Here is a 25014-nt window from a genome sequence, read left to right on the forward strand (position 1 = left end):
GCTATGAGATCTACATCACAACTGACTGAAGTCTGTCAGATAACATTCAAATGCCAGGGCTGGAGAAATGCATGCTGGTTCCAAGTATCACCCCCACCACCCCCACCCCAAACTGAAGCAGCCCACTCCCAGTCCTTACTTGAAAGACTTCATGTAAGTAATCTTGGGGTAAAGAGCACCAGCAAGGGGTTATTTAGTAATGGGTAATGATTCTCTCAAACAATACAGGGCAGGCCAGCTAGTTTATTCACATGGAATCTAAACCTTAGATCTCTGGCTTAGTAACAACATTAAGAAGCCTTGAAAGACACAATAAATCTTGGGTTAATAAGATGGTTTGTATCAGTCGTTATAACTTCTAATAATTCCGAGCTGGCAACTACGGCATCACCGATGTTCAGCCCAGTTACAAAACCACATTTCCTTTTCCTTGGCCACCATATCTTAGACAGATCTGAAAAATGCACTGTTTTGCAAAGGCTATTACTGTATAGTCATTGCTACCAGTCAAGTAATTTTGGTTTCTTCATCCTCCAAGAACATTTCTAAATGGTAAGAACTCAGAGAAGTTAGTTTAAAGAATGGAGATTAACTGAGATGCCAAGAAAAGTTTTTATTGCAAGCACAGTGAGCAGAAGGTATCTTCTCACACAAAGTGGCTGCAAGGTCTGCCATTAACTACATCTGTCTGACAACCTTCATTGGTTTAAAGCGTATCAATCAGCTTCTTGCTATCAGGTGTACATCATTTCTGCCATGTGGGACATTTTCTTGGGAATATACAAGTAATATTCCATGTAGCCTGACAGGTCCTCAATGGTCACATCATCCACAAAGACTCGAGCTTGCTCCGAACAGGAGCGGGGGGAGCCAGACAGAGTTCTGGTGTGGAGCGACTGAGAGTAGTCCTCAAGCGCGGCTCTTCGTTCTGGGGCCAAGGGAGGGACATTCTGCAGGCCTGAAAAGGAATACACTTCCATATCATGCCATCTCTTACACTGGCACTCTTTGCCTATGCATGCACACGGCTTGCCCTGGTTTAGCTTGGAAACAGACTGGAAGTCAGAGAGATCACTGGCCTTGAGACTTGCTTGGGAGACTTGGGTAGCATCAGAGCAGTCTTCCTTCTTACTCTCTGATGGGAGCTTTGGAACCGAAGTTCTCAAAGGCTCAACAACTGGCCCTGTTTGACTAGTATGGAGAGAAGTAGAGCATTCTCCTGCACTGAACTCTCTGGGGGCTGGAATTCCCAGCCCACTGCCGCCGTCAGGGGCGTCGGTCTGGCTTCCATGCCGGAGGCGGCCACAGGGAGCAGACACTGTGCCACAGTGCGTGAACTTTGGAGGATGAAGGACAGGAGACTTAGAACGTCGACGGCGCTGTGTTCTCACTGCTCCTCGTGAAGACTTCCTTGTAGACCTAGGGAGGGAAAAGCACAAGCTGTTGGGATACACAAGTCTCCTGAACAGATTCATTGACAATAAATGGACATTTACCTCCTCTCAAGTTCATGAGTCTAAGGTCCTAAATTTCCCAAAGATAGGTGCCTACCTCCATTTTCAAGCTCCCTAAATCTCTGTACCTCAAAACATCTCCTATTAGCAAGCTAAAGAAACAGGAGAGGTAAAGCGTGGTTTTGAATTGCATTTCTTGGGCCAAACATCTAGTGCAGAACACCTGCCCTGTTCCACCCCTGGACCTGGGAACCTTTGACCAATAGGTCTGGGAAGCATCCTGCACAGAAAACTTAAACTAATGCCGTAAAGCCCAAAGGTGGTACTCTACATCCTGAAGGAAGCAGCTTCACTACCACTGCGAGACTAATGCTACAAACGCCACACCACCACACCGAACAGCGCAGCAGGGTCAGGATTCAGTTCTGTCACTGACAGAGCAGACAGATTTACACTCCTAGAAGTTTTCAAATATGGAAAATTATCAGACAGACTACGTAACATTCTATAAAACATTAAAAAAAACAGAGTAAAGAAAAAAAGACTCAAAACTGCTATACAAATCTGAAAACAGAAACAAACAGAACTTTAAGAAATAAAAAACTTTGTATTTGAAATTAAACAAAATGGATGGGCTAAATAGCAGAATATATATAACTAAATAAAAACTGGATCAGAGGTAAATAAAATTATCTGTAACAGGGGCCATGAAATTCATTTGTGGGTAAGTCTTGCCCCCTACCTGCTCTTGTACGGCCATGGCCCCTGCTCCCATGGGTGAGCACTGTGAGCCGCAGAGCCCAGGCCGGGGTGTTCCCCTTCGCCCATTCTCCTCTCTACTCCCCATGCCTGCCTTCTGGGCCAGCACATGTGTCGCACCACTGCTTGGGGCCCACACTAGCTACAATCCACATGTTGGGGCTCTGCTGTTGGCAAATGCTAGGTGCAGAAGGTAGATTTTCAGTTCAAAAGTCTGCTCTCTGGAGGACAGAAGGGCATGCTGGCATCTGGGTGGCACTGGAGCAGAGACTTAAATTGACCCCGGTGCTGACCCTGCCTACGAAGGCTGGTCATTTCATTCGGAGACTGTCTCAGCAACTGAGCACGAGGTATGTCCACCAGCCAGGATGGTGCACATCAGGCAAATGGGGCAGGGCAGGAATTTTCTTGCTTACATTAAGTACCTACATAATACCCTTGGATCTAGCCTCTTGGACTCCAAAGCCTAAAATATTTACTATCTGGTACTTTACAAAAAAAGTCTGCCAACCACTGTGCCCCTGAAAGGCAGTAGGGAGACTAAAGAGATTTGGAAAAATGTAAAGGAGTTAAAGATACTATAACAGAATAAAAAAAAAGTCTAGAGTCTCTGAAGGAAAGAATATAGAGAATGGAGAACAACTGATTTTTGAAGAGATCATGACTGAGAAACTTTCTGAATTAATCAAAGAGCTACAGATTTGGGAAACACACTGAAACAGGACAAATAAAAAAATCCATATCTAGATATACTGTAGAATACCAAAAACAACAGGAACATCTTGCCAGAGACTAGACAGATGATTTCCAAAACAATACTTAGACTGAAAGTAGGCTTTTTAACATTAACAATGAAGCCAGAAGACACTGCATAGTATCTCCAAGTGCTAAAAGAAATATCAAGCTAGAACTGTTAATTTCAGGTGTATCAGATCAAGTTTACCTTTCAAGAATGAGGATGAAATAAAGATATTTTCAGATAAGTCAAAGTTAATTTCCCAAAAGAGCATGATGTTATACAACCATTCAAATTTATTTTATGTGGAGTTCTATAAAGAAGAGGCCCTATCTACTATTAACAGACCTTTACCATAGAAACTTCTCTAAGTACTTTAGTAGGAAGAAAGTGATCCTATGGAAGGTCAGAGATACAAGAATGGTGAGCAAAGAAATTTAAACAATACATCAGGTTAAATAAAACCTAATTTGTGAGATTTAAAAAAAAAGGAACAGAACTAAAACATTGGGCAACTATACCATGGGAGCCAGGAGGTCAGCATAAACAAGTTCTAAGGAGGGCTAAAATATTAACTTTTGTCTTTGTTAAGCATGTTTGGTAGAATTTCGTGGCTAACTACTAAAAGAATAGAAACATAGTATACAATTCCCAAACCAGTAGAAGGAAAAATGGTTAAGGGGAAAAAACAAAAAACAAACCCATTTCAAATAATTAATTAAAAAGGGTGCAGAAGAGAGGGAAGAAGGGAAGAGAGGGGGGAAAAAAAGGACAAATAGTATGAAGTAAAATGGCAGAAACAGGTCCAAGTAAATTAGTAACGAAAATAAATGTAGATGTAGTGACTCAGCAGTTAAAAAAAAGGTAAGACTGAATAAAGCCAAACAAAATAAGACATACATATTTACGAAACACACCTAAAATTTTAAAACAGAATGGTCCGAAACAAAATAGAAAAGATATACTAGCCAACCACTAAAAGATGACTAGATTAGCTTCATTAATTCTAGGAAAAATATGCTTTAAGACAAAAGCTATTAGGAGGGATTACGATGTCACTGTATAATAAGTCTTAATTCCCCAAGCAGAAAACATTCTAAACTGGTATGAACCTAATAAAATAGCTTCAAACACTTGAGCAAAAATACAGAACTTGAACAGAAAACAGACAAATTCACTCGCATGGGGGGATTTCAATTTACACCTCCCAATTACTGATTACGTCAAGCTGACAATAAAATTATTTGAAAAAAGATTCAAATAATACACTTAAACGCTTGATTTAATGAACATAAACAGAACCCAAGAATGATTAGAGAAGACCCACTCTTTTCAAACACATATGGAACAGTCACAAAAATTGACCCTGAGGCAGGCCATACAGTAAGTCTCAGCAAATTCATGATTGAGAAAAATGGGTCTTTTCTAATATTTGAGTCTTGGGTTGTAGATGTAACATACTCTTTACTGGATAGTCAGGAAAGAAAATCCAGCAATATTTTAAAGTACTGAGATAAAAAACATAAAATTTTTACTGCATAAAAATCACACAGTAAGGAGCTCTCACCCATGCCAGCTTTCTTTAGATGCACACGTGGCTTTAGGTTTGGTATCCTCTGCTGCTGTTCTGACGGATGCTCTGACACTTGTGCCTTCTCCGACAGACAGAGACGCTATGGACCTGAAGGAAAGAACAAAGTTTACTGCTACAGAAAACTATGCAAGGGGAACTTTAAGGCTCTCACCAACTCAAATACAACCTGTATTAATACCTTTCTTTTCAGTTTGGTTTTTCTCAAAAAATTGCTCAGCTTTTAGTGTAAATTTTCCTCTAAAACCAAATTTGGAGGATCCCTAAAAGCCCAGAGTTGCAAAATCATTAGGCAAAGAATGCTTAAGTATAACCAGCAGCAGGATATAAATAGAACTTTAGGCTGTTTATCTGGGGCAGATCAGACCTCCCATCTACAGAGAATGCTAATCATGCTGACCGCTTATTTTATGTGGGCAAATCAGAGCTGTGGGAGCTAAGTTTAGGAGCAAAAACTTTGGGAGACCAACTCTAACTTGAAAGTGAATATATTTTCAAATATCATACAACTTTTAGAAAAATGTTCTAATTTTTATAACTAATAAACTTGAACTATTACTCAGTTAAACCTCTGTAACTTAAAATTACACAATATGGGTTCCCATTAAAGAAGATGAAAAAATTTAAAAGAAAGGGAAAAAAAGAATCATCTATAATCTGCAGAGGATACCAAACTTAAAGATTACCAACCCAGAGATTACCAACATTAACATTTTAGTACAAATCCTTCCAGACCTTTCTGATACACATATACATACACTCTGGTCTATACATGCCATGGTATTAATAAAAGTCCTCAGAAAGAGATGTTAATCTACTAAAGTACAAATATGTTTACTGAAATAAAATTTAAAATAAAAAGAAACTAGGAATAACCTAGATGTCCAAAATTAGACAATACTGTATATCAATACAATGGAACAGGACTTTATTAAAAATTAAGGGTACAAAGAACTTTTAATGACATGGGAGAATGCTTGTAATATTAAGAGAAAACAGCATGGATAAACAGGTGCACATACATTCGATCTCAGCAATGTAAAAAAAAAAGTGTATGGTGTTACATTCAGATGGTCTAGACATTAACACTGCTTACAGTAAATTGTGATTTTTATTCCTTTTTGTTATGAATTTTTCTATAATAAGCATACATTATTCTATAGCCATGTAAAAAGGATTATGTTGTCTTAAAATAAATATAGAAATTTGTCCTGATAAGACAAATACCATTAAGAGTCAAAACCTGTTGAACAGGATCATGCTAAATTCCGGCAAGGCTTGGTTAGCTTATGAGTCAGTACCTCAGATGTCCTATTTGTAAATCAGCAACAGTGAAAACAACTACAAATGTATAATATACTGCTTAAGTCTCATTCTGCTTAGTCATAGTAGTGACTCACCCCTTCTACTCTTATTTGGTATTCTCAAATGTTCTCTAGTGCTTCTTCTCCTTCTATAATTTTACAAAAGGCAGACCCCATGCTATAAATATGCAGTATTTGGCCATATGTTGTACAGAAATTTTGAAAGGGTTTTTATTTCCCTAATGTTCCAAGTAATTTTTAGGTGTGCCCAAAAAGCTTAATTTTATGTTCCAACCTCCTAAAACACAAGGAAGGTAATCCATATATCAAGCGTGACGTTTCTGGATATTAAGCACTAAGGGGGGGGGGGCGGGCAGGGGCGGTGTGTGTGTGTGTGTGTGTGTGTGTGTGTACATTTCTTAATATTTTCCTGTGTGTGTGTGTGTGTGCGTGCGTGTACATTTCTTAATATTTTCCTGATTCAAAAAAAGAATTTTTTCCCATATCAGAAATCACAAAGGAATTATATATAATATATTGTGACCACAATCTAGAACTATCTGTCTCTTGCTTTGTTTCCATTTCCCTGAATGGTTTGTAAAGTACCGATCAATTTTAATGGCAAGATGATCATATTAGAAAAACCATTGGGAAGAGAAAGACACTTACTTAAAGTATCAGGGAAGCATTATGTGAGTACCTGTAACAGCCATTCTACAAATCAATTAGTATAAATCTTCTCACTTGGTAGGCAAAAAATAGTACTAGCAATAAGCAGACAGCTATAATGAATATGTTTCATTTTTACTATGTGTCAGATTCTGCATGCAAATTTTTATGGTGTCTTCAAGGTACCCTATATAAAGGAGTGCTTAAAAGCACAGGTTCTGGAGACAGACTGTCTAGTTTCAAAGTCGGGCTCCACCACTTCTTACCAATGGACCTTTAGCAAGTGACTTGTCTGTAGCTCATGTGTGAACTGTAGTAACAGTAGCATCTGCTCTCTGAGTTGGTAGTAAGGAGATAAGGTGTATGGAGTACTTAAGCCAGTGTCTAGGGCATATTAAGTGAGTAATAAATTTTAGTGATTATTACTACTTGTTGTGAGGTATTCTACTCTGAGTTTCCAGTGTTTGTTTTCCATTTATGAAAAGAAGTACTCCCATATCCTTTAAAAATTTGAGATTTCTTATGTTCTAGGGAAAAGAATGGGGATGAGCAGAGTCCTGCAGAGAGTATTTTGCAAAGAGCGAAATATTAACATTCAGACAGCAGCTGGTCTGCAGGTGCTCTAATTAGTTTGGCCAAAGGGTCCAAGATTATTGATCTCAGTGACAGAACCCTATGAATAGAGGTTTCCATAGTGACAGGCTCAGCCATCAGAGCCCATGAAATCGACAATGTCTGCAGAGATTTCCACTGAGCAAATTCAATTCTAGTGAAACATACAGATTCCCTAGAGACGTATGAGGAAATCCTTGATGGGACATTGCTTGATAACATTTGGTTAATAAGAGAAGGGGGGACTTCCCTCAAAGTTAAAAAAAACCAGAACACCCAACCCTGGAGTACAAAGGAGCTGCTTCTTTTCCAAAATTTAACAGAAGAGTTTCTTTTTTAAGTAAAACAGTGCTATGCAGAATTTGGTAGTATGTCACCCAATTAAAAATACTTACATCTCCTATGAAAAATGAGAAATTTTAGAAGAGAAAGAGCTCCTCTTCAGAGGAAAAGGCCATTTAAATCTAGTAAACAATTTCCCCAAAATATATTGCATATTTAATTACCCTGATGCATCCACTCTTAATTTCTTGAAAGCAGTTTGTAGACTCTCCTCTTCTCCATCCTTGGCTTCAGATTTCATTGTGAAAGTTTTTACACTACTATGGATGTACCCGTTAATACTAAAAATAAAATAAAAATAAAATGAGCAAAATGAAAATAATGGGTTCAAAAGTATACCTTTTGTCAAAATCTATATTCCTGATACCATTACTGCTTGTTGGCGGGGAGGGGGGGGTAAATTTCTATTTCTAAAAGGAAGTTTCAGTGTAGATAATCATGAGACTGTAGGTTTTATTTCTTAAGAGGAATAAATGAAATGAATACAGAAAACATTTATTATGACAGAATTTAAACTGTTCATATACTTGATGCCAATATCCCATTACAGTTTTGGAAACTAGATCACGGATAATCTGTGTTTAAGTATATATTTTTAACAGAGAGGGGAAAATCTCCCCAGTTGTAGAGGTCTAGAAACCTACAGACAAAATTACCTTGCATCAGAAATAAAAGGCAAAGCCAACAGCACTCTTGATTCTTTAAAACGATACTGAGTATTCGTCTGGCCCAACCCAAACAATTCCAGTTAGGTACAACTTCCTGACACATGACAGCATTTCTCTAAAGCAATCTTGACCCAGATAACAATATTCACATCCATATCAATACTAATTCATACCCACAGATCAAGATGTCACTAATGTTAAAACAGAATTACATTTTCCATGATTAATGATCATTTCACACTCTACCTATAAAGCCAATACTTTCATTTTTTTAAATAGCTTTCAATACTTTATTACACAAGGTAAAAAATAAATGAACTATACTTGCAACTCAAAGATAAAAATAAATTTAGCCAAAAGAAAAGAGACAAAAGTAAAAACATACATAGTGTTCTGTAGATGAGTCTTTAAATGATATCCACTTCATCAAACCTCTTGGCTAACCAAAGTTCTCCATTTCTTCCCCCTTGATTTTTATATTTAAACAAAGGAAAGGGGAAGAGACCAACCAAAGGAATAAGAGACAACAAAGAAGTCTGTTAACAAATTCTGTGAATCCAGTTTCCCAATTTTTTCACATGGAAATAAATTAGTTAATACCAAATCCTGGGCAAGAAAAATAAACAAGCATCTATCACAGGGAATCAGAAAGAAAAAAGTAAAACAAAAAATAGAAGATGGGGGATTTTTGAAGCCAAGGATTCACTTCACCTCTTTATTTCGAACCTGCTACCCCTGCCCCCATCCCCCAACTGCCCATAGGCACCCTCAGGGAGGAGCAGAGCCTCTGTGGACACTCGGATCCTCTCTGATGCCGTATCTGCTCGCTCCTCAGGGGTGAGTTTGATGTTATTGTGAGCCCTCTAATATTCCAAAGGTCAGGGTGTCATAATATGTTGGATGGATATAATGCGACCATGTAGTACGAGTGGCAGAATAAAGCAGCAAGGAATCAAGACTGTTCATTTATTTATGTGGAGTAGAAAGTATTTAGGCAGATCTCTCTGGGAAACACTGAAAACAGACTCAAGATAATTTAGGTAGCTTTCACTTCAATTTCCTAAGATAGAAAAAATGTAAATACACTCCCCACATCTATTTTCCTGGTTTATTTAACCAGTACATGAACTTGAGTAAATATTACTACAAACTTCACAGGTCTCTAATTTTTATAAATTTAGAGGAGTGTCATCCCCCAGGTACACAATAATGTCTATATACCTGGGGAGAGAGGTGAGCAAAGATCACATATTGTAATATTTTTGAAGCTCCATAGCATCTTAAAAAAGTGTTATGGTAGGATGTAAACAAACTCTTCCTGCTGGGAGAACTAAATTAAAGTTTGACTTAGTTTTCCTCAATTACTCTATGACCAGTCAGTGAAATGCTATTTGGGCCCATAGAGTTAAATCATCTGTGCCAGTCTCCCCAACCCTATAGACCACACACAAACCCTTTTCGGGCCTCTCTGGAAATCAGTACACATCACATCTAAATATACACAGTTTAATTCTATAGGCAGAAATTCATTCCTTCCACAAGTATGTACAGAATTCCCGCCATTTGTTTTAGCACTAGATTGGATGCTACAGATAAAGGATGAGCCTGACACATACCAGGACTGGAACCCCATTCCTATAAGAATTGGGATGGTATTCCATCCCTAATGCTGTGCTAAGAAGCTCTGCATCCAAATATGAAATTTTTAATTGTATAGCGCAAACCTAATGGCACACTGCAGGTGACCTCTAGATGTTAATACAAACTTAGTTCTTGTTGACACACAAAAAGATCTGTGTATTATTAAAAAACTAAAACAGACCAAAATAAAAACTGGCTACAGACTAAAACTTGAAGAATGAAGTTTTGTCTAAACTATTTCTGGATTTCTAATATTCTGATTCTCACTTTTCCCCTCAGTTATATTAATCCAGAACAAAGGTGAGTCTTGAGCATGACCATAAGAGCTAAATCAGGGCATGTCTGTAATAATAAAGGGATTATAATGCTCTTCTGTATTCCTAGCTTCCCATTCACTGAAATCAGGAGTTGTAAAACTAACTCCAAGAAACATGTAGCTGATAATTGGTATGTTCTTATTTATTAATAGTAAATGAGTGGGAGACTGACTTTTTAAAGCTTAACAATCCCCAAAGAATCAAACTTTTAAAGGCCTGTTAGAGGTTATTTTGCATTATTTTAAGTCAAACCACAAGGGGCAATTTAACTTTGCCCTAACCTTTCAAAAATAATAAGTAAAATTTTCCTAAGTTCCTCCACCAAAAGGGCAAATTCCTGGTTTCTCTGTGTGTCACAATCTTCTTATATCTTGCAGTTTCAAACAAGACCTCTGAACCTCAAGAGTAGGACCAAATTTCCAGAATCCTGAAAGACCTGAGATGGATCAATAAAGGATCCGCGCGTAAGCGTGTCATCACAATGTTTAAGATTTAGAAACTTTCCCAGCCTACCAGGAAGCGTGGGGTGCGGGAAGGAAAACCCTGTCCAGCAGTTCTCGAAGGCGCAAACAAAACTAGGTTGAAACAATCGGGCCCCAAGAAAAATACCTCTCTGCACGCTTACCCCACCCCTACACTGTCGGTGCTAGAGCACCGATGACGTTAATTCTTTTCATCCAGAATCTGAATTGGTCGCTGTTAAACAGGATCGGGGGGAAAGGTCAGAACTTAAGGGGAATGGGGGTGGTGGTCAAGGGGTGGGAGCTGTCCAGGACCCTGGCTTGGTCCGCCCGGAGTCTGGAAAGCTGCCCCTTCTGGACACTCCCTGGGCTAGAATAAGAGTCTTGAATACGGCCGAGGAGCAAGGGACGCAGGAGGAGGCGGGAGCGGAGCCGAAGAGGCAGCCAAAGAGACTGGGGCTCAAAAACGAGCGGGAAAGGGCGGGAAGCGGCAAAGGGCCGCCGAGAAGGGAGAAAAGGGGAAGCTACAGCCGGGCGGGAGAGGCGCCGGGAGGGGCGGCAGCCGCGAGAGGACAGGAAGGCGGGAAGGGGAGAGAGAGCGGAGCACGGGCAAGGCCAGGCCGCAGCAACCGAGAGGACGCAGACAGGCTAGGCGCGGCCCGGTCCAGGCAGTCAGCGCCGGGGGACGACGCGGTAAGGCGGCGGGCCTGGTGTAAGCCGCCCGCGGCCAGACCAGGCCTGGAGACCAAGACAGGGTACCGCGGCCCTTCCCTGCCACGTCGGGGCACTCACCTCCTTGCAGCTGGGGCGCTCCCGTGAACCAGTCCGGTCCGCCCAGCTTGTCGTTACCCGATCGCGGGGCCTAACCGACCCGGATCCAAACCGGCTGAGGGGCCAGCCCGCGCCTCCGGAGTCGCACTGCGCGTGCGTCACCCAGGCACACGCACCGCCCCCTGCCATGCACCTCCCTCCCTGGTGACTCGGCAGGGCGGTGGGCGACGGTTGCGCAGGCGCGGGACGGTGCCAGGGCATCTCAAACGCCCCGCCCCCGCCCCTCGGCAGCACGTGCGCCTGGCGTCATTTCCTGTTATTCTCGTAGCTGCCTCGGCGGTCTGCAGCGGGTTCGCTCTGGACCGGCATTTGGGGCGTGCCTGCTTCCTCTGGCAGGTGAGTGGGTTGGCGTTGTTCTTAGCGGCCGCCGAACCGCCTCACTTCCCGGGGTCTCCCAGTGTTTGATGTTACACCTGGAGTCACCGAAGCGAAGGAATTGCGCTGGATTAGGCCAGGGTGGGCGAATCTTCGCGGCTGTGGAGCCCCTCTGAGCACTTGGCCAGTCTCCTTGTGTTGGGAATCTGGACCGCCTACGACATCTCCAGTCCTCGGACACCAGCCCTTCCCGGGGAGCTTTCAGGGTCTGCACATAAGCGAGGAGGTATCATCCTTGGCCAGATCCCTGAGTGTGAGGCCGGAATTGGAATGGAAAGGTCTTCGCTTCTAAACCCCTGTTGTTTGATGTGAAGCAACTGCCTTACTCTTGCTAAGTCTCAGTTTTTCCGCCTGTTAATGTGAGGAAGTTGGACTGTATCAGCAAATCTCGTTTTTCTCAGGCATGGACTCCTTTGAGAATCTAGTGAGAACTAGACCTTCTCTACATAAAAAGAATGCATATAACCACTAAATTTCGCAAAAAGGTTTGGGCAGTTCATCTAAGTAGGTGATTTTTAGGGATCTTTCCATTTGTATGGCTCTGGCGATTCCTCAGAAGAAAGGCAGAGAAGGGGTGATCTGTGTAACAGTGGGTCACCCCCTCCATCACCGGGACTGGTTCTGTTGATCTAGCTATGCTTCTCACCAGGCCCCAGCTCTGCTAATGCACTTCTCCGAGCTTTGTGGGAAAACATGGATAATAAATAAAATAAAAGTGGCTGCAGTTGGTTCCTGCCCGCCCCTTACACGTGTTGTTACCTAAACCGAAAATGGACCCTCCCACCCCCATTCCCCAATGCTTAGGTATAGTCACCTAACTAGACAGACTGCTTGAAATAGTGTGTCTAACTTAACCACAGTCAGACCTTGGAATGCCTGACCCTTGTGTCTAGGAATGGAATGTACAGGTCATTGTATAAGTTGGTTAAATATAAATCATGCAGTGGGCCCTGGGTAATAATTTTAAATTCTTGTTCATACCAGAGGCTAAATAACTAACAGGGAATGGAAAAAAATACTGTTAGAATTCTAAAGTTCCAACATCACACCAAGTGATGCTAATAATAATGGTTACCTTTTACTACGAAGCAGCTATGTACATGTTCTCTCAATATTCCAGTGATTTTACACATTTTATGAGTGAGAATGACTGGGACTCATAACTTGTTCTAGCTTCCCTTATCCTATGTCACACAGTGCTACTAAGTGACCCAGTCAGGATTTAATCTGTCTCAAAGCCTGTCCATCCACTGCCTACCCCTCAACATCTCTTAGAAAAGAATAAAAAAGAGAAATACATGATGCATCTTTTTTCCCTGAAGTTGCCAAATGAATTGCATTAAGATCAAATATGTGTTTTTAAGCTGTCATTTGAAAATATTGATGCAGATAAAAGTCAACATATCCTTGAGGGCAGGGACTGTATGGAGATCAATAATGAATTCCCAAAGCCTAACACAGTTCCTAAAGGCTAGTAGGTGCAAAATATAATTTTGGTGAATTCTTCATTTTACCTATTTCCACCCATTATGGCATTAAATACCGAGAACCAAAAAGTTTCAAAGTGCTTCATGTAAGCATATTTCCATCATAAAGTTAAGATGCACTTCTGTGAATGTGGGTCATTACTCAGAATATTCAAAAGGTAAGAACCTCCTGGAATACTGCAGTTTGCCAACTCACACCGTCTGATGGCCTGAAATTTCAAGTCATTATATTTCAAGACTGGTTTACTGTCTGGTACCTCATGACTTAGAATGAGACAGAGAAGCTACAAAACATGTGATCAGAAGGAACAAACAGTCAGACTTGCCTCCTGCACCCCCAACACAGGATTTTTACAGCCATGAGAAAAACGCTGAGTTTATGTGTAGATTTTATAGGTATTGAGGAAGTTGTCTTGGTACTACCTGAATGCACATAGTAATGCCATTTAATCAGAATGCTATAGTACCAGTAAAATTCCTTCCTCCTTAACAATACCTGTTACATGTATCTTGTAAGTGATTGAATAAGAAAGACTTAGTTCTATCAAATTATACTACAAAAACAATTGATTTATATAGAAAGATAACTTATAAATTAAAAAAATAATGGAGAAGGCAACCTAAAAAAATAATTCCCCAACAACATGTTGCCATCCCACCTGTCAGTAATCTAGAAGCGTAGCATTGTTTTAAGGCTCAAATTAATTTATTCCTTACCTTGACATAATTTTAAGAATGACTTCAGAGTAGTGGACGGTAATGACAATGATCAATTGTATCTTGATGCACAAGGATTCTCTCATTTAATCCTCATAACCAACTTGTGAAACAGGTACTTTATTATGTCCATTTTACAGCTGAGGAAACTTGGGCTCAGACCAATTAGATAACTTGTCCATGGTTACACAGCTTGTAAGTACAGAATTGAGATTCAAACTAAGCCATCTGACCCTACAGCCACCTTTCTGATCACTGAGTTACACTGCTTTTCTTAGCCTCAATCCCTTACACACCTTAAACTAAGTCAGGGATACCTGCTTCCACCTAGAAAATACCAGTGGGCTTGAGGATATTGGCTGCCCAGGGTCTGGGACTGTGTTCTAGCTACAGTTGTCTTGTGTGCCCTTGAACTCACCAGGAATATCTCCCCCTTTGGCCTTTTGTGTTTGATGTTACCTCTGCTTAGAACATTATTCACCCACAACTCTTCTTTTCATTCAAGTCTACTCGTGTCATTTCCCCATAGGGGCCTTCCTGGCTACCCCAGCAACCCCCTTCACTCTGTATCCCTTTTCTTGGCTCTAACTCATTGTAGTACTTACACTACCTCTGTATATCCAAAAGTGACAAAGGCCTCACTGGAATAGAAGCTACCTAAGGACAGAGACTTCTGCCCGTTTTGTTTATCACTACTTTTCTCATTGACTCTAAAATGTACTTTTCCCACAATTTAGCACTCTGAAAATCTAAATGCATCTGATAATTGACAGTGCCCTAGTTTAATTGGTAACATTTGTTTCTTTCTTAATCATCTCTACACTAAGTAGTGAATCTTTAAAATGATGGTGTCTTAGAATTGATTAAAATGCCAATTATCTCCAGGGCCTAAACTCTTGCCTAGCACAGAGTTGGCACTCAGTAATTATACTTGTTTAATGAAAGTACTGAATGTTCACTATGTGCCAGCAATTATTTAAATATTTTTAATCCCCACAATTATCCTGTTACGAAATACTTTGTTAGCAAAGCAGTGTGAGGGTGGGGATCAAATGAGTGTTGATCATTTTGGAAGGCAGGGAGAGTGAAGAGAGCTGCTTCCTGCTCTGCTCTGCAGGAGGGCCGGTGGTGTGTCAGGTTGCCTTTGGTGTCCCCAGCTTCCACTTGTTTTTTCCACATACCTTGGTGACTGCCTGCTGTGGGTGGATGTCCAGAAGGGTTGCCTAGTCCAGTCTGGAGGTGCAGCGGGGTGTCTCAGAGAAGGCTTCCTTGTGGAGGTTTTGTCTAAATTGGGTTTTGAATGTCAGGCATTGGCCTAGGAAGTGGGAAAGGATGGAAAGAGACTGGAGAGAGTCCAGGTCAGCTCAAAGAGAGAATCGTGTTAAGGAGCTTGGTTTTTGTCCTTGAGCAAAATAGCAGTGTGCCAGTGGCCAGCTTATATTTCTCCGGCAGCCTCACGGGAAGTAGATGGAGAGGAGGGAAATGGAAGAGAGGCCAGTTAGAAGACAGTCGAAGTAATCTAAGTGAAGGCCAGAACTGGAACAATGGCTGAAGGGCTGTGCGGGGAGACCCTGGAGTCTAAAGAGACTGCAGGATTTGTGGCTGAGTTGTCTGGCCCGAGTGAATGGGTGGCCAGTAGGTTGGCACCATTCACTAAGGAGGGAAATCCAGGAAGCCAACAGGTTTAAGGAAAAGCGAGACAGTTTAGTTTTGGACGGAGGAGTTTGAAGGGCAAATGAAAGCAAGAATCGGGTCATGAAGGGTCTGAAAGGCCATGTCAAGGGGTTTATTCTAAGAAACCTGAAAGCTATAGAAGAAAAGGGAAGTGACTTTTATTTTAGAAGGATTACCCTGGTTTCAGCCTGGATAGCACTGTGACTCAGGCTTGAGAGGGCAACGATCTAAAGAGCAGGTGGCCATAGGAATGGAGAGCGAGTTAACAGATTGAAAGTTGTAATAGATCAGGCTTTGGTGAGAAATTGAATATGAACAGGAGGGGCAGAGAGAGAAAGTGGACAATGAACAATTTGCCTTCTAGTTTGAGCAACTGAGTGGGTTGCTGGTGCCTATTTCTGATGTAACTCTTGAATCCAGTTGACAGCAGACAGACCAATAACAGCATTTAAATGGAATGTGATAATAAAAGCTACTAGTACTTTTATAGCTCTTACTATGTGTCAGAAAACTCATTTTAATCCTTGTAACAATCCAATGAGATTACCATTATCACCTTCATTTTCCAGACTAGGAAACTGAAGCAAAGAGATGCCAAGTAACTTGCCTGGCATCACACAGCTAGTAAGCCGTGGAGCTAGAATCTGAGCCGAAGCAGTCTGGCTAAAGTCTGTACTCTCACTGCCACCTTATGGTGAGATGCCTTTGAACCGACGAGCTCAGTTTGGATCTGTTGAACTCCAGAGATATGTGGATATATCTGGGGGCAGGAAGATACATGAGTCTGAAACACAAGTCAGAGATTTTGAGATACAGATCGTGGTCAGCGCGCAGATGGCTGTTGCAGCCGCAGGAGAGGGTGGGTGCGCCAGCGAATGAGACGGTGGGAAATAATAGGAAAGAAACAAGGGAGCCCTGGAAGGCAGGCACAAGCACTTCAGTTATGGGGAGGGTATATTCCCTTCTGCAGGTTAATAAATTGGCATCTGGTATATGTATCATCAATCAGTATTTTTTGAGTCCACCCCCCTGAATCTGATCAGCTCTGGACAACCTGACATGGAGTTCTTGGACCCACAACCCTAAGGACCTGCCCTGGTCGTGGTGGCCCTTCCCACTCTCTCCTTGCCACTAGATTCCACTCGGTGGCCTTTTGGCTTCCCAGGACATCAGTTTTTGCCCCTCGCCACAGCGGAAGAGCCTCTAGCTGCTCTGTCTGCCACTGGCCAACTTTGTCAGCCCAGGGCCCTTCCTTACCTCCAGGACTCCAGAACACGTCACTTGGGATTTCTTCAGGGGCCTCCTTAAGTTATTTTTTAGCCTTTTACCCATACATTTCTAACTCCAAGTTAGGAAGTTTTGCATGAGCAAAGTAGAGAAAATGAACAGATGATTCACAGAAAAAGAAATATAAATGGCCCTCATGCATGTGAAAAGATGCTCAATGTCAATCTTCAAAGGATAAATGCTTGTTAAAAGTACATGAGATACCAATTTTAACCTCTCAGATTGGCAGCAATCTCAATTCCAGGGGGGCAGGGCAGCAGGCAACAGGCACTTTCAGACATTGCGGGTGGGATTGTGAATTGACAAGATCTATCAAAATGACGAGTCTAGGATTCCACAAATGCAGGTGACATTTTTACATACATGTAATGGCTTATGTAAGAGGTTATCCATTGCAGCATTGGTTGTAATAGCAAAAGACTGGAAACACCCCAGGTGTCAGTAGAGGACTGGGCATCTTCACTGGTGCATCCACACTGGAGTACTGGGTAGCTGGGAAAAGAGGAAGCTCTTTGTGGACAGAGGAATCATTTCTAAAATATAGCAAGTGAAAAAAGCAAGATGCTCCACTACGAATATATTTTGTATTGCTGTGTTGCATTAAGAAACACTGAAAAGATATACAGGACACAAGTTTTTCAAGGAGTGGCAGGGGTAGGACAGTGGCAGGCAGGCAGACATCATAAAGTGGACCTTGCGTTCTGAGTTTTGGATCCTGACACTGGATTACCTATGCAAAACCACCACCACCAAAAATGTGAAGAGCTGCTGCCCGAAAGCTATTGAGCTAAACCTTTAGTCACTCACGCTTACTATACCTGCTGGTTTCATAATGGCTGGGTTTGGTTTTACACTTTGAGTGAAGCTCTATCTTGGTAAGTCTTCAATTCATTCTACATTTAAACTGTTGTATCATGGTTTCCTGGCTCAGCCTAACTCCCAAGAATTCTTTCCTTGCCCTGCATGTACTCTAAACCAATTTTCACCCTCAAGTGTTAACATTAGGAAGATTTTGACTCTTACCTCACTGTGGACTTCAGAAAGTTAAATTTAAAATTCAGAGCTGAGCAGTGGCTTCCTGAGCAGCTAAAAGCATTCATTCTGTGGCTGGGGGGCTGCAGGCTTCTTAGGAATCAGGAATTATCATCAAAAAAATATATTGGTTTTGATCTCAAAAAATGTTCTTTGCTTGACAGATGAGCCCACCTCTCAGATGGTAGGGCACTTTGACCATCTCACCAAGGCCACATAGAATGGGTGAGGTACTTCTCCAAAGGAAAAAATGGGTTGCTACTGCCCAAAGAAAGGGGTAGACAGGATGTGCAGGCAAAAATAACAAACGTCTCCTGTAGATTTGGTAACATCTGCTCACTGTTGCCCCCACATCTGGATCTCCTGCCCACATGTCTCCTCAGCACACCTCTGTGTCCTGTATCCTGCTGGTCATCGACGTGGATGTCCCACAAACACTGGTAAAATGTCATGTGTTCAGCATAGGGCCAGTTCTCTTTCCCACTGAGCCTAGTCTTCTAGCCTTCCCCGATCCTTTCCGTTTCACTGAATCAAATTGAATTTGATTTACCTCCTCCCACCTGTCTGGCTCCTAGGTTATTTAATACCCACCCACCCACCTCACCCCCATACTCTGGATCTATTTTTAACGTGTTAATATGTTATTTTTATAATAAAAACTACTTTTAACAAAAGAAAAGTATACCTCTCTAGGAAATTTGGAAAACATAAAGAAAAGTGTATGTCCTCAGCCCCAGCCCTCAGGGAGGCCCACTTTGTTGCAGTGCTGCAGAATACCAGCCAGCCAGCCTGGCTCTGTTACAAGCTCTGCCTCACCACACCCTCCCCCTCGGTGGCCTTGGACACACTGCCCAAGCCCCTGTGCCTCCATTTACTCCTCTGAAAAGTGGGGGCAATGATGGTACACAGGTCAGAGGACTTGGAGAGAACTGAAGGAGTAATATGATAGGACCCTAGGCTCGTGGTGAGCATCCAGTAAATATCAGTTGCTATCGTCATTATTATTATTATAAATGTATATATTTCAATTGCTGAAAAACTGTATAGTTTTATATTCTTTTTTCATTATATTTACCGTGTCACAAAATATCCCTCAAAACATGATTTTAATAACCGTGTAATAGTCCATCATTTAAACATGTTCATAATTTCTTCCACAGTTAACCATCCCTCTATTTTTGGACAATTGGGGGCTGTGTGTGTATATATGTTGGCTATAGTAAAGAACTATAATAAAGAGCTGAAAAACCTTGTTTGTATATAAACATACAAAAACGTGTGTGTCTGTCTGTCTATCTACATCTGACCAGAGTCTGATTATTTTCTTGGGATAGAATTTTACACCTGGAACTCCTGGGTGAGAAGGTATGCACTGCTTAAAGTCTCCGGCCATGCATAGATAAACTGCATAAAAGGTAAGTTATTCACGCACTCCGAGCTCTCCTCACCTCCCTCCCAGCAGTGCAATGAGCTGGTTTAAGTCAGCCGTTTTTGCTGCCACTCCTTTTCAAGGTTGGTTTTACTACATTTCACTAGGGTAGTAGGACATGGGCCCTTGCCCAAAATGCTTCTGTATACATTACTTTTATAATGTTAATAAATTAACTGAGCAGTCCCATAAACCCTGGGTGGACATATAACTTGCTTCCTGACAGGTCGATTTTCTGTGGTAGCCAAGTAATCCGTGGTGCTGGTAATACAGTCATGACATTAGGTTTTCTTACTTCCCTGTTTCCCCTGCCCTAAGATAGTTAGCATTGTGGCATCTCTTCCTGGTGACAGCACAGGTCCCAAAGCCCAGTAATAGGTGATAAAGGAACCTGGCTCAGGTCAGGTACAAGCTTAGATGGACTGACCCATTTTCTGAACTCTGTGTGGCCCTCCCAATAGCTATTGCCCATCTTTGTGCCATGTTTTCAAATTCAGATTTCCATTCAATGTACTCTCATTTGCTGTTACCCTAGCAGTGTTATTCTAATCACAGAAAGAGAACTAAAGTTTTATTTTACCAAAATAAAATGAACTAATATTTTTAAGGACTTTATATTTTATAAAACACATTCACACACATGATTGCTTTGAGCCTCAGAACAATCTGGGAGTTCCTCTTCCAAAGCACCTTCTCCTAATGAACACCCACGCCTAGCCACCACCTCTGAGCATCTTCTTAGCCCAGATATCCCTCAACACAGACCAACACCCCAAACAAAATATATTCTGTGGCCGACGTTAGGGCACTCAGAACACCTGCCGTAGACTCATCTGCCCAGACCCCAGGAAAAAAAAGTCCTCATGCTCATTTCTCACCTGTGAAGCCTGAGGTCCATTCCCCCTGTGAACTTCCCAGGCTGTCACAGCCAAGCCGAGCCCCTGGGGCTCCTGTGGGGCCTGAAGCTGCTGACAGAGGCTCAGGTACAGCATGAATGCATTCACATACTCTTCGCATTCTCTCCACCCCATCCTGTGGAGTGGAAAGTGAGTGGAGCCCGGTCCTAAGACCTGCCTGTCATGATAAGGGCTCCTGGAGGGGTGCCCCACTCCTGTCACTTGGCTCAGAGCCAGCGGTAGCCAGCCTGGAGGAAATGTCCAGGACTCCTTGGTAGTCCTGGACACTCCCAAGAAAACATCCTACATGGCCCAGATGGCAAAGAGTTGCCTGCAGCCTTTGCAGGCTGTCAAATTGGGCAGATGGCTCCTGGCCCTGGTGCCAGGGGCAAGACTTCTGCCAGCAGTTCTGTGCGTTTGAGCTGCAGCTGCAATGGTTTTCCAGTAAGCACATACCTATGTAGAGGCTGCCTAAGCTAATGGCTCTCTCCACTTTCTGGAATCATATCACTGGAATGGAGTAACCAACCTGTGAGGCTGTGGGTGCCTGAGACCCCCTGCATTGCTCACTTAGAGAGAAAGCAGTAAGAAGGTCACAGTGGGCTAGGAAGGGGGTCATGGAAGGAACAGTGCTAACTGGTTATTCTAAGCACTCACCCTATTTTTCAGTTTGCAATTTTCTCAAATAAAAACTATGCCAATTAGATAAAGCTGGCTAAAATAGATTATAGATTTCAAATAGAGTTTAGAACCAGTCCAGTTCCCATTGATTAGTTTTTATTACTCAAAAGTAATAGATGTTCAGGGAGAAAAAAGAAAAAGTAAAAGATACAGCCAAGCAAAAAGTAGTTCATCGAGAACACTTACACAGAGACCATGCTGTTGTGTCTTGTTGGAATACTTCCAGGTAAGACATTCTCAGCTTGGATTGGTGGATGGTGGCTGGGCTCTGGGGGAGGAGAGCCCCCAAATGATTTAACAAACCCCCTTTCATGGGCCATTTGGGTTATTTCAGTTGTTTTGCCATTACAAAGAATGCCAGGCAGTTATAAGCTAGATGGAAAATAATTAGTACTGAGAAACCAAGAAGAAAACCATGGACACCCTGAACACCTGACACAAGGGCTTTAAAGGGTACAAAAGATGCCAGATTATCCTGCGGTGCCCAGGGATTACCAGTGAGAGACAAACAAGGGATTAATGCTCATTTTCAGCCATTTACATTTAAGTCAACAAATATTACTGGGCAGATGCTGTTATATGCCAGGCCCTGTGCCAGGTGCCATGGGCTCCACAGGTAGTCCAGCCACTGACCTCACTGAGCCTTTGAACTAGTGGAGACCAACAGAGATACTTTCCTGCTCAAACAGTAGTTTGTATTGAACCAAACCGCCTTTGTGACTTATTGGCACAGTAAAACCCTGAATTATCTCTCTCTCCTCACTCCTTGACCCAGCCTCCTGCCTTTGAGGGGCCTTCATGTTTCAACCATGAGTGGAGGCCCCCTTCAGCTCACACCCAATCCAGAGGTTTGCCTCTGGGTACCCTGAATGAAGGCCATCCAACTTTTGCTTGTTCTCTTTGGGGAACAGGAAGCTTACCACCTGGACCTTACTAACTTATGACCCCTTCCAGCCTGTTTGAAGTTTTTCCTTATATTGAACTACAGTCTCCCTATAACTCCCTCTGATTGGTCCCAGACCTCACAAAACAAGTCTGTATTCTTCTCCAACTTACAGATCTAAAGAGCTTTAAATCTTGAGGTGAAGCACCAAACCCATGGTCTGGTCCTCGAGTCAATACCCAACATCTGTGAAGCCTTTCCCTGGCAGAAAGGGCCTGCAAGTGCCCTGTTAACTCATAAGACTGAGCACACGCCCAGACCAAACACAGGAGCCATGAACAGATGGCCACGGCATGGGGCAGCGAGGCCCAGACCTTTGAGGACTATGTTAGCGAGGCTAGAAAAGGTTCTACGGCATCAAGAAGGTGGGTGGAGATGGGAGAGAAGATGAGCCAGCCCTGATTGGAGGACCTAATCTGCTCTTCTCCCAGAAAGAGTCTGTGTGCCTTTGAGCAGTGCCTCTCACACTAATGTGTGTGCGCACCCCCCGGGAGTCTTGTTAAACTGCAGATTTGATTGAATGGGTCCAGGGTAGAACCTGAGAATCTGCATTTCTTACAAGCTCCCAGAGATGGGCACACCACTCTTTGTGTAGTATCATAGTCCCCTGGAGAAGCTTAAAAAATACAGAAATGTCATTTCAGAGTGTTGATTCAAAGTCTGATTCAGAGTCTTCTGGCCCATGTATTCAGTAGGTCTCAACCTAGGCTGCACATTAGGATCATTTGAAAAAATGCTGTTTTCCAGAGTAAAGACTCATTGATACTTCTTTCTTTCCCTTTCTCTCTCTTACTGCTTTAGTTTGAAAAGCTCCCTGCAGTAACTGTGATGACCAGCCCGGTTTGGTGGGGAGCAGGTGCACTAGTTCCCAGCCCTGCCTGCATATCAGAGTCACCTGGGAGTTTTGTAAAATGGAGATGTCAGGGCTTCTCCCACAGACCAACTTAATCAAAATCTCTAGGGGTTAGGGCCAGGAGATTAACATTTCACAAAGCTCCCCTGGTGATTCTAAGGTGCAGCCCCTGGTGTGGAGTCATATAAAAATCATCTGGGATTCATGATGAAAATACAGGTTACCACACACTCCCCTGAACACACAGCTTCAAGTCCGGGGTGAGGTCCAGAGGGGTATATGTTCAACAAGTTGCACAGGTCATTCTTAGGAGATGGTAAATTTGGGAAACACTGAGGAAGAGGAAGGATCCTTGGATTGAAGTGACAAAGGCAGTGCTCCCAGCTGCGTGGTTTCTCACAGGTCACTTAGTCTCTCTGAGATTCATTTCTTTGTCTGTAAAAAGGAAATGATAATAACTTCATGAAGCAGAGATGGGTGACCCCTCAGAAATCTGCATGCCTAACCCATAGGATGGGGTTTTGGTTGAGAAGTGGCTGCCTCAGAGCAGGGACTACATTTCCCAGCTCCACTTTGTATTCAGGAGGGGTGGTCACATGACAGTTCTAGCAACGGAATGTGGGCAGAAGAGAGGAGGGATGCTACTCACCAAGCCCTCCCACGTGGTCCTCTGCTCTCTTCACTGTCTGCTCATTGGATATCAGTGCCTCGTGATCCTGAAAGCCACATGGGCAGGTGGTCAGTACTCCCTGCCCTTCCCTGCACCTGCTCCTAGTGGGACTTTATGTGAGTGAAAAGTAAATGTCTATTGTGCAAAGCCACTGTGACTTGGCATTTCACCAGTTACAGTAGCTAGTGCCATGTGAACTCACATCTTGCTTCCAGGACTGTGGCAAAAATTAAATGATCTCACACAGAGGCTGCAAACTGACAACATGAGGGCCTAGAACCTACCCACAAGTATGTTTTGTTGTTTCTGCATCAGTGTTTAAAACAAAATTACCAACAGATTTTTAAATGAGTGATTTCATGCAAACCTCTGGATTTCCAGGTTCTTGAAGATGGAAGTAGCTGGCAACTATGTTTGCATCCTGCTAGGCAGTAACGGCTGGAGCAAGAAGCGGTGGGGAACATGTGCTTTCTCATTCACCACAGTCTCCACTACACTGTTGTTCATGCCCAACTGGCCTCACATTTATGGTATCTCTCTGGTCTCTTTCTTTAGCTTCGTGAGTCAGCGACCCTGATATAATAGATGTAGACATTAAGTGTGCTCACTGGATGCCGTTTCCCTGATTAAAACTCTCCAGTGACCCCTTCCCCCCAGTGCCTTCAGCATGATGTGATGACTCCTAAAGGTGGCCTAACAGGCCCGGCAAGACCATGGAGACTCACCCTCCACCTCTGCCTCCAGACAGAAGACTGGCCATTGGTCCCTCAAACATCCATGCTTGCTGTACCCCCAGGGCCTTTGCACCTGCTGCTCTCTCTGCCTGGGGCATGCGTCCCTTTCCCCATCTTCTCTTCATCTGGCTAACTCCTCCTCATCTGTAAAGTCTCTGCTTAGAGGTCCTTGAGCAGATGCTGGCAGTGTCCCCAACTTGTATCATTTCAGTGACTACCAGCTGACCCCCAGCTGGCAGCACCCACATTTATTGCCTGAGAGCATTTTGTAGCCACTGAAACTCACTCTTCTAACTACAGGGCAGGCCCGAAGTGCTGGGGAATGAATGCTGCCCTCGAGGGGCAACCTTCCAACAATGACTGACAGGACCCGGTACTCTCAGGTAGAATAAGGCCGAGGTGTGCTCCACTGGCCTCAGAATCTCCCTGTGGGGTCGAGCCCCAGTCGCTCACAGTACTAACTTGCTTGACAACCCACCTTCCTTGGCAGCCTTTCCTGTCTTGTTTTCCTACTTGCCTCCCAGAATTTCCTCCTCCCAAATTGAATGCTTGTCCCTGAATTCTTGTCCCAGGCCTGCTTCAGAGGAACCCATGCTGAGTGCCTTCCCTGGTGCACCCAGCACCTAGACGGCCTGCTGATATTCTTCCTGGCTCTACTGCCACCCATCCTTACCCCAGTCACAGCACTCACCATGCTCTGCTCTAAGTGCCCAGGTCCCCACAGAAATCCCCTGCTGGGGACGATTTGCTGGGAAAGGAATTAAAATGGCTTTTAAACATTTGAAAAGATGGGCAACTTCACTCATAATAAGTGAAATTCAAAGAAAGAATACCAGCTGATAAATGCAGAT

The 25014-nt window shown here is 42.9% G+C and overlaps 1 protein-coding gene and 1 long non-coding RNA gene across 5 annotated transcripts; one reads left to right on the top strand and one right to left on the bottom strand.

The window, feature by feature from the left end:
- Positions 1 to 593: 593 nt before the first annotated feature.
- OSER1 (oxidative stress responsive serine rich 1) lies at positions 594 to 11498 on the bottom strand. Of its 4 annotated transcripts, none has more exons than XM_036902213.2 (5): positions 11347 to 11479; positions 8521 to 8601; positions 7632 to 7748; positions 4517 to 4630; positions 594 to 1419 (listed from the first exon to the last, which is right to left on the bottom strand). In XM_036902213.2, exons 3-5 carry the CDS (start codon positions 7706 to 7708, stop codon positions 735 to 737), a joined length of 876 nt encoding a protein of 291 aa, XP_036758108.1. In that variant the 5' UTR covers positions 7709 to 7748; positions 8521 to 8601; positions 11347 to 11479; the 3' UTR covers positions 594 to 734. The 4 variants fall into 4 exon arrangements, with proteins under 4 accessions (XP_036758108.1, XP_057358994.1, XP_036758109.1 ...); XM_057503011.1 differs by having other exon boundaries at positions 11343 to 11468; XM_036902214.2 differs by lacking the exon at positions 8521 to 8601 and having other exon boundaries at positions 11347 to 11498.
- A 94-nt stretch (positions 11499 to 11592) lies between these two features.
- On the top strand, positions 11593 to 18566 carry LOC130683899 (uncharacterized). Its single transcript, XR_008997963.1, has 2 exons — positions 11593 to 13763; positions 13860 to 18566. It is a non-coding gene; the product is annotated as an uncharacterized LOC130683899 (long non-coding RNA).
- Positions 18567 to 25014: the final 6448 nt, after the last annotated feature.

This window comes from Manis pentadactyla, chromosome 5, assembly GCF_030020395.1.
Source record: "Manis pentadactyla isolate mManPen7 chromosome 5, mManPen7.hap1, whole genome shotgun sequence".
Classification (NCBI taxonomy): Eukaryota; Metazoa; Chordata; class Mammalia; order Pholidota; family Manidae; genus Manis; species Manis pentadactyla.

Excerpts from the sequence above, each read along its gene's own strand:
- OSER1 (XM_036902214.2), bottom strand. The coding sequence starts at position 7,708 with ATGAAATCTGAAGCCAAGGATGGAGAAGAGGAGAGTCTACAAACTGCT. Across the intron at positions 4,631-7,631 it reads TTAAGAGTGGATGCATCAGG|GTCCATAGCGTCTCTGTCTG; the intron begins GTAATTAAATAT and ends TCTTTCCTTCAG. Across the intron at positions 1,420-4,516 it reads TCTAAAGAAAGCTGGCATGG|GTCTACAAGGAAGTCTTCAC; the intron begins GTGAGAGCTCCT and ends TTCCCTCCCTAG.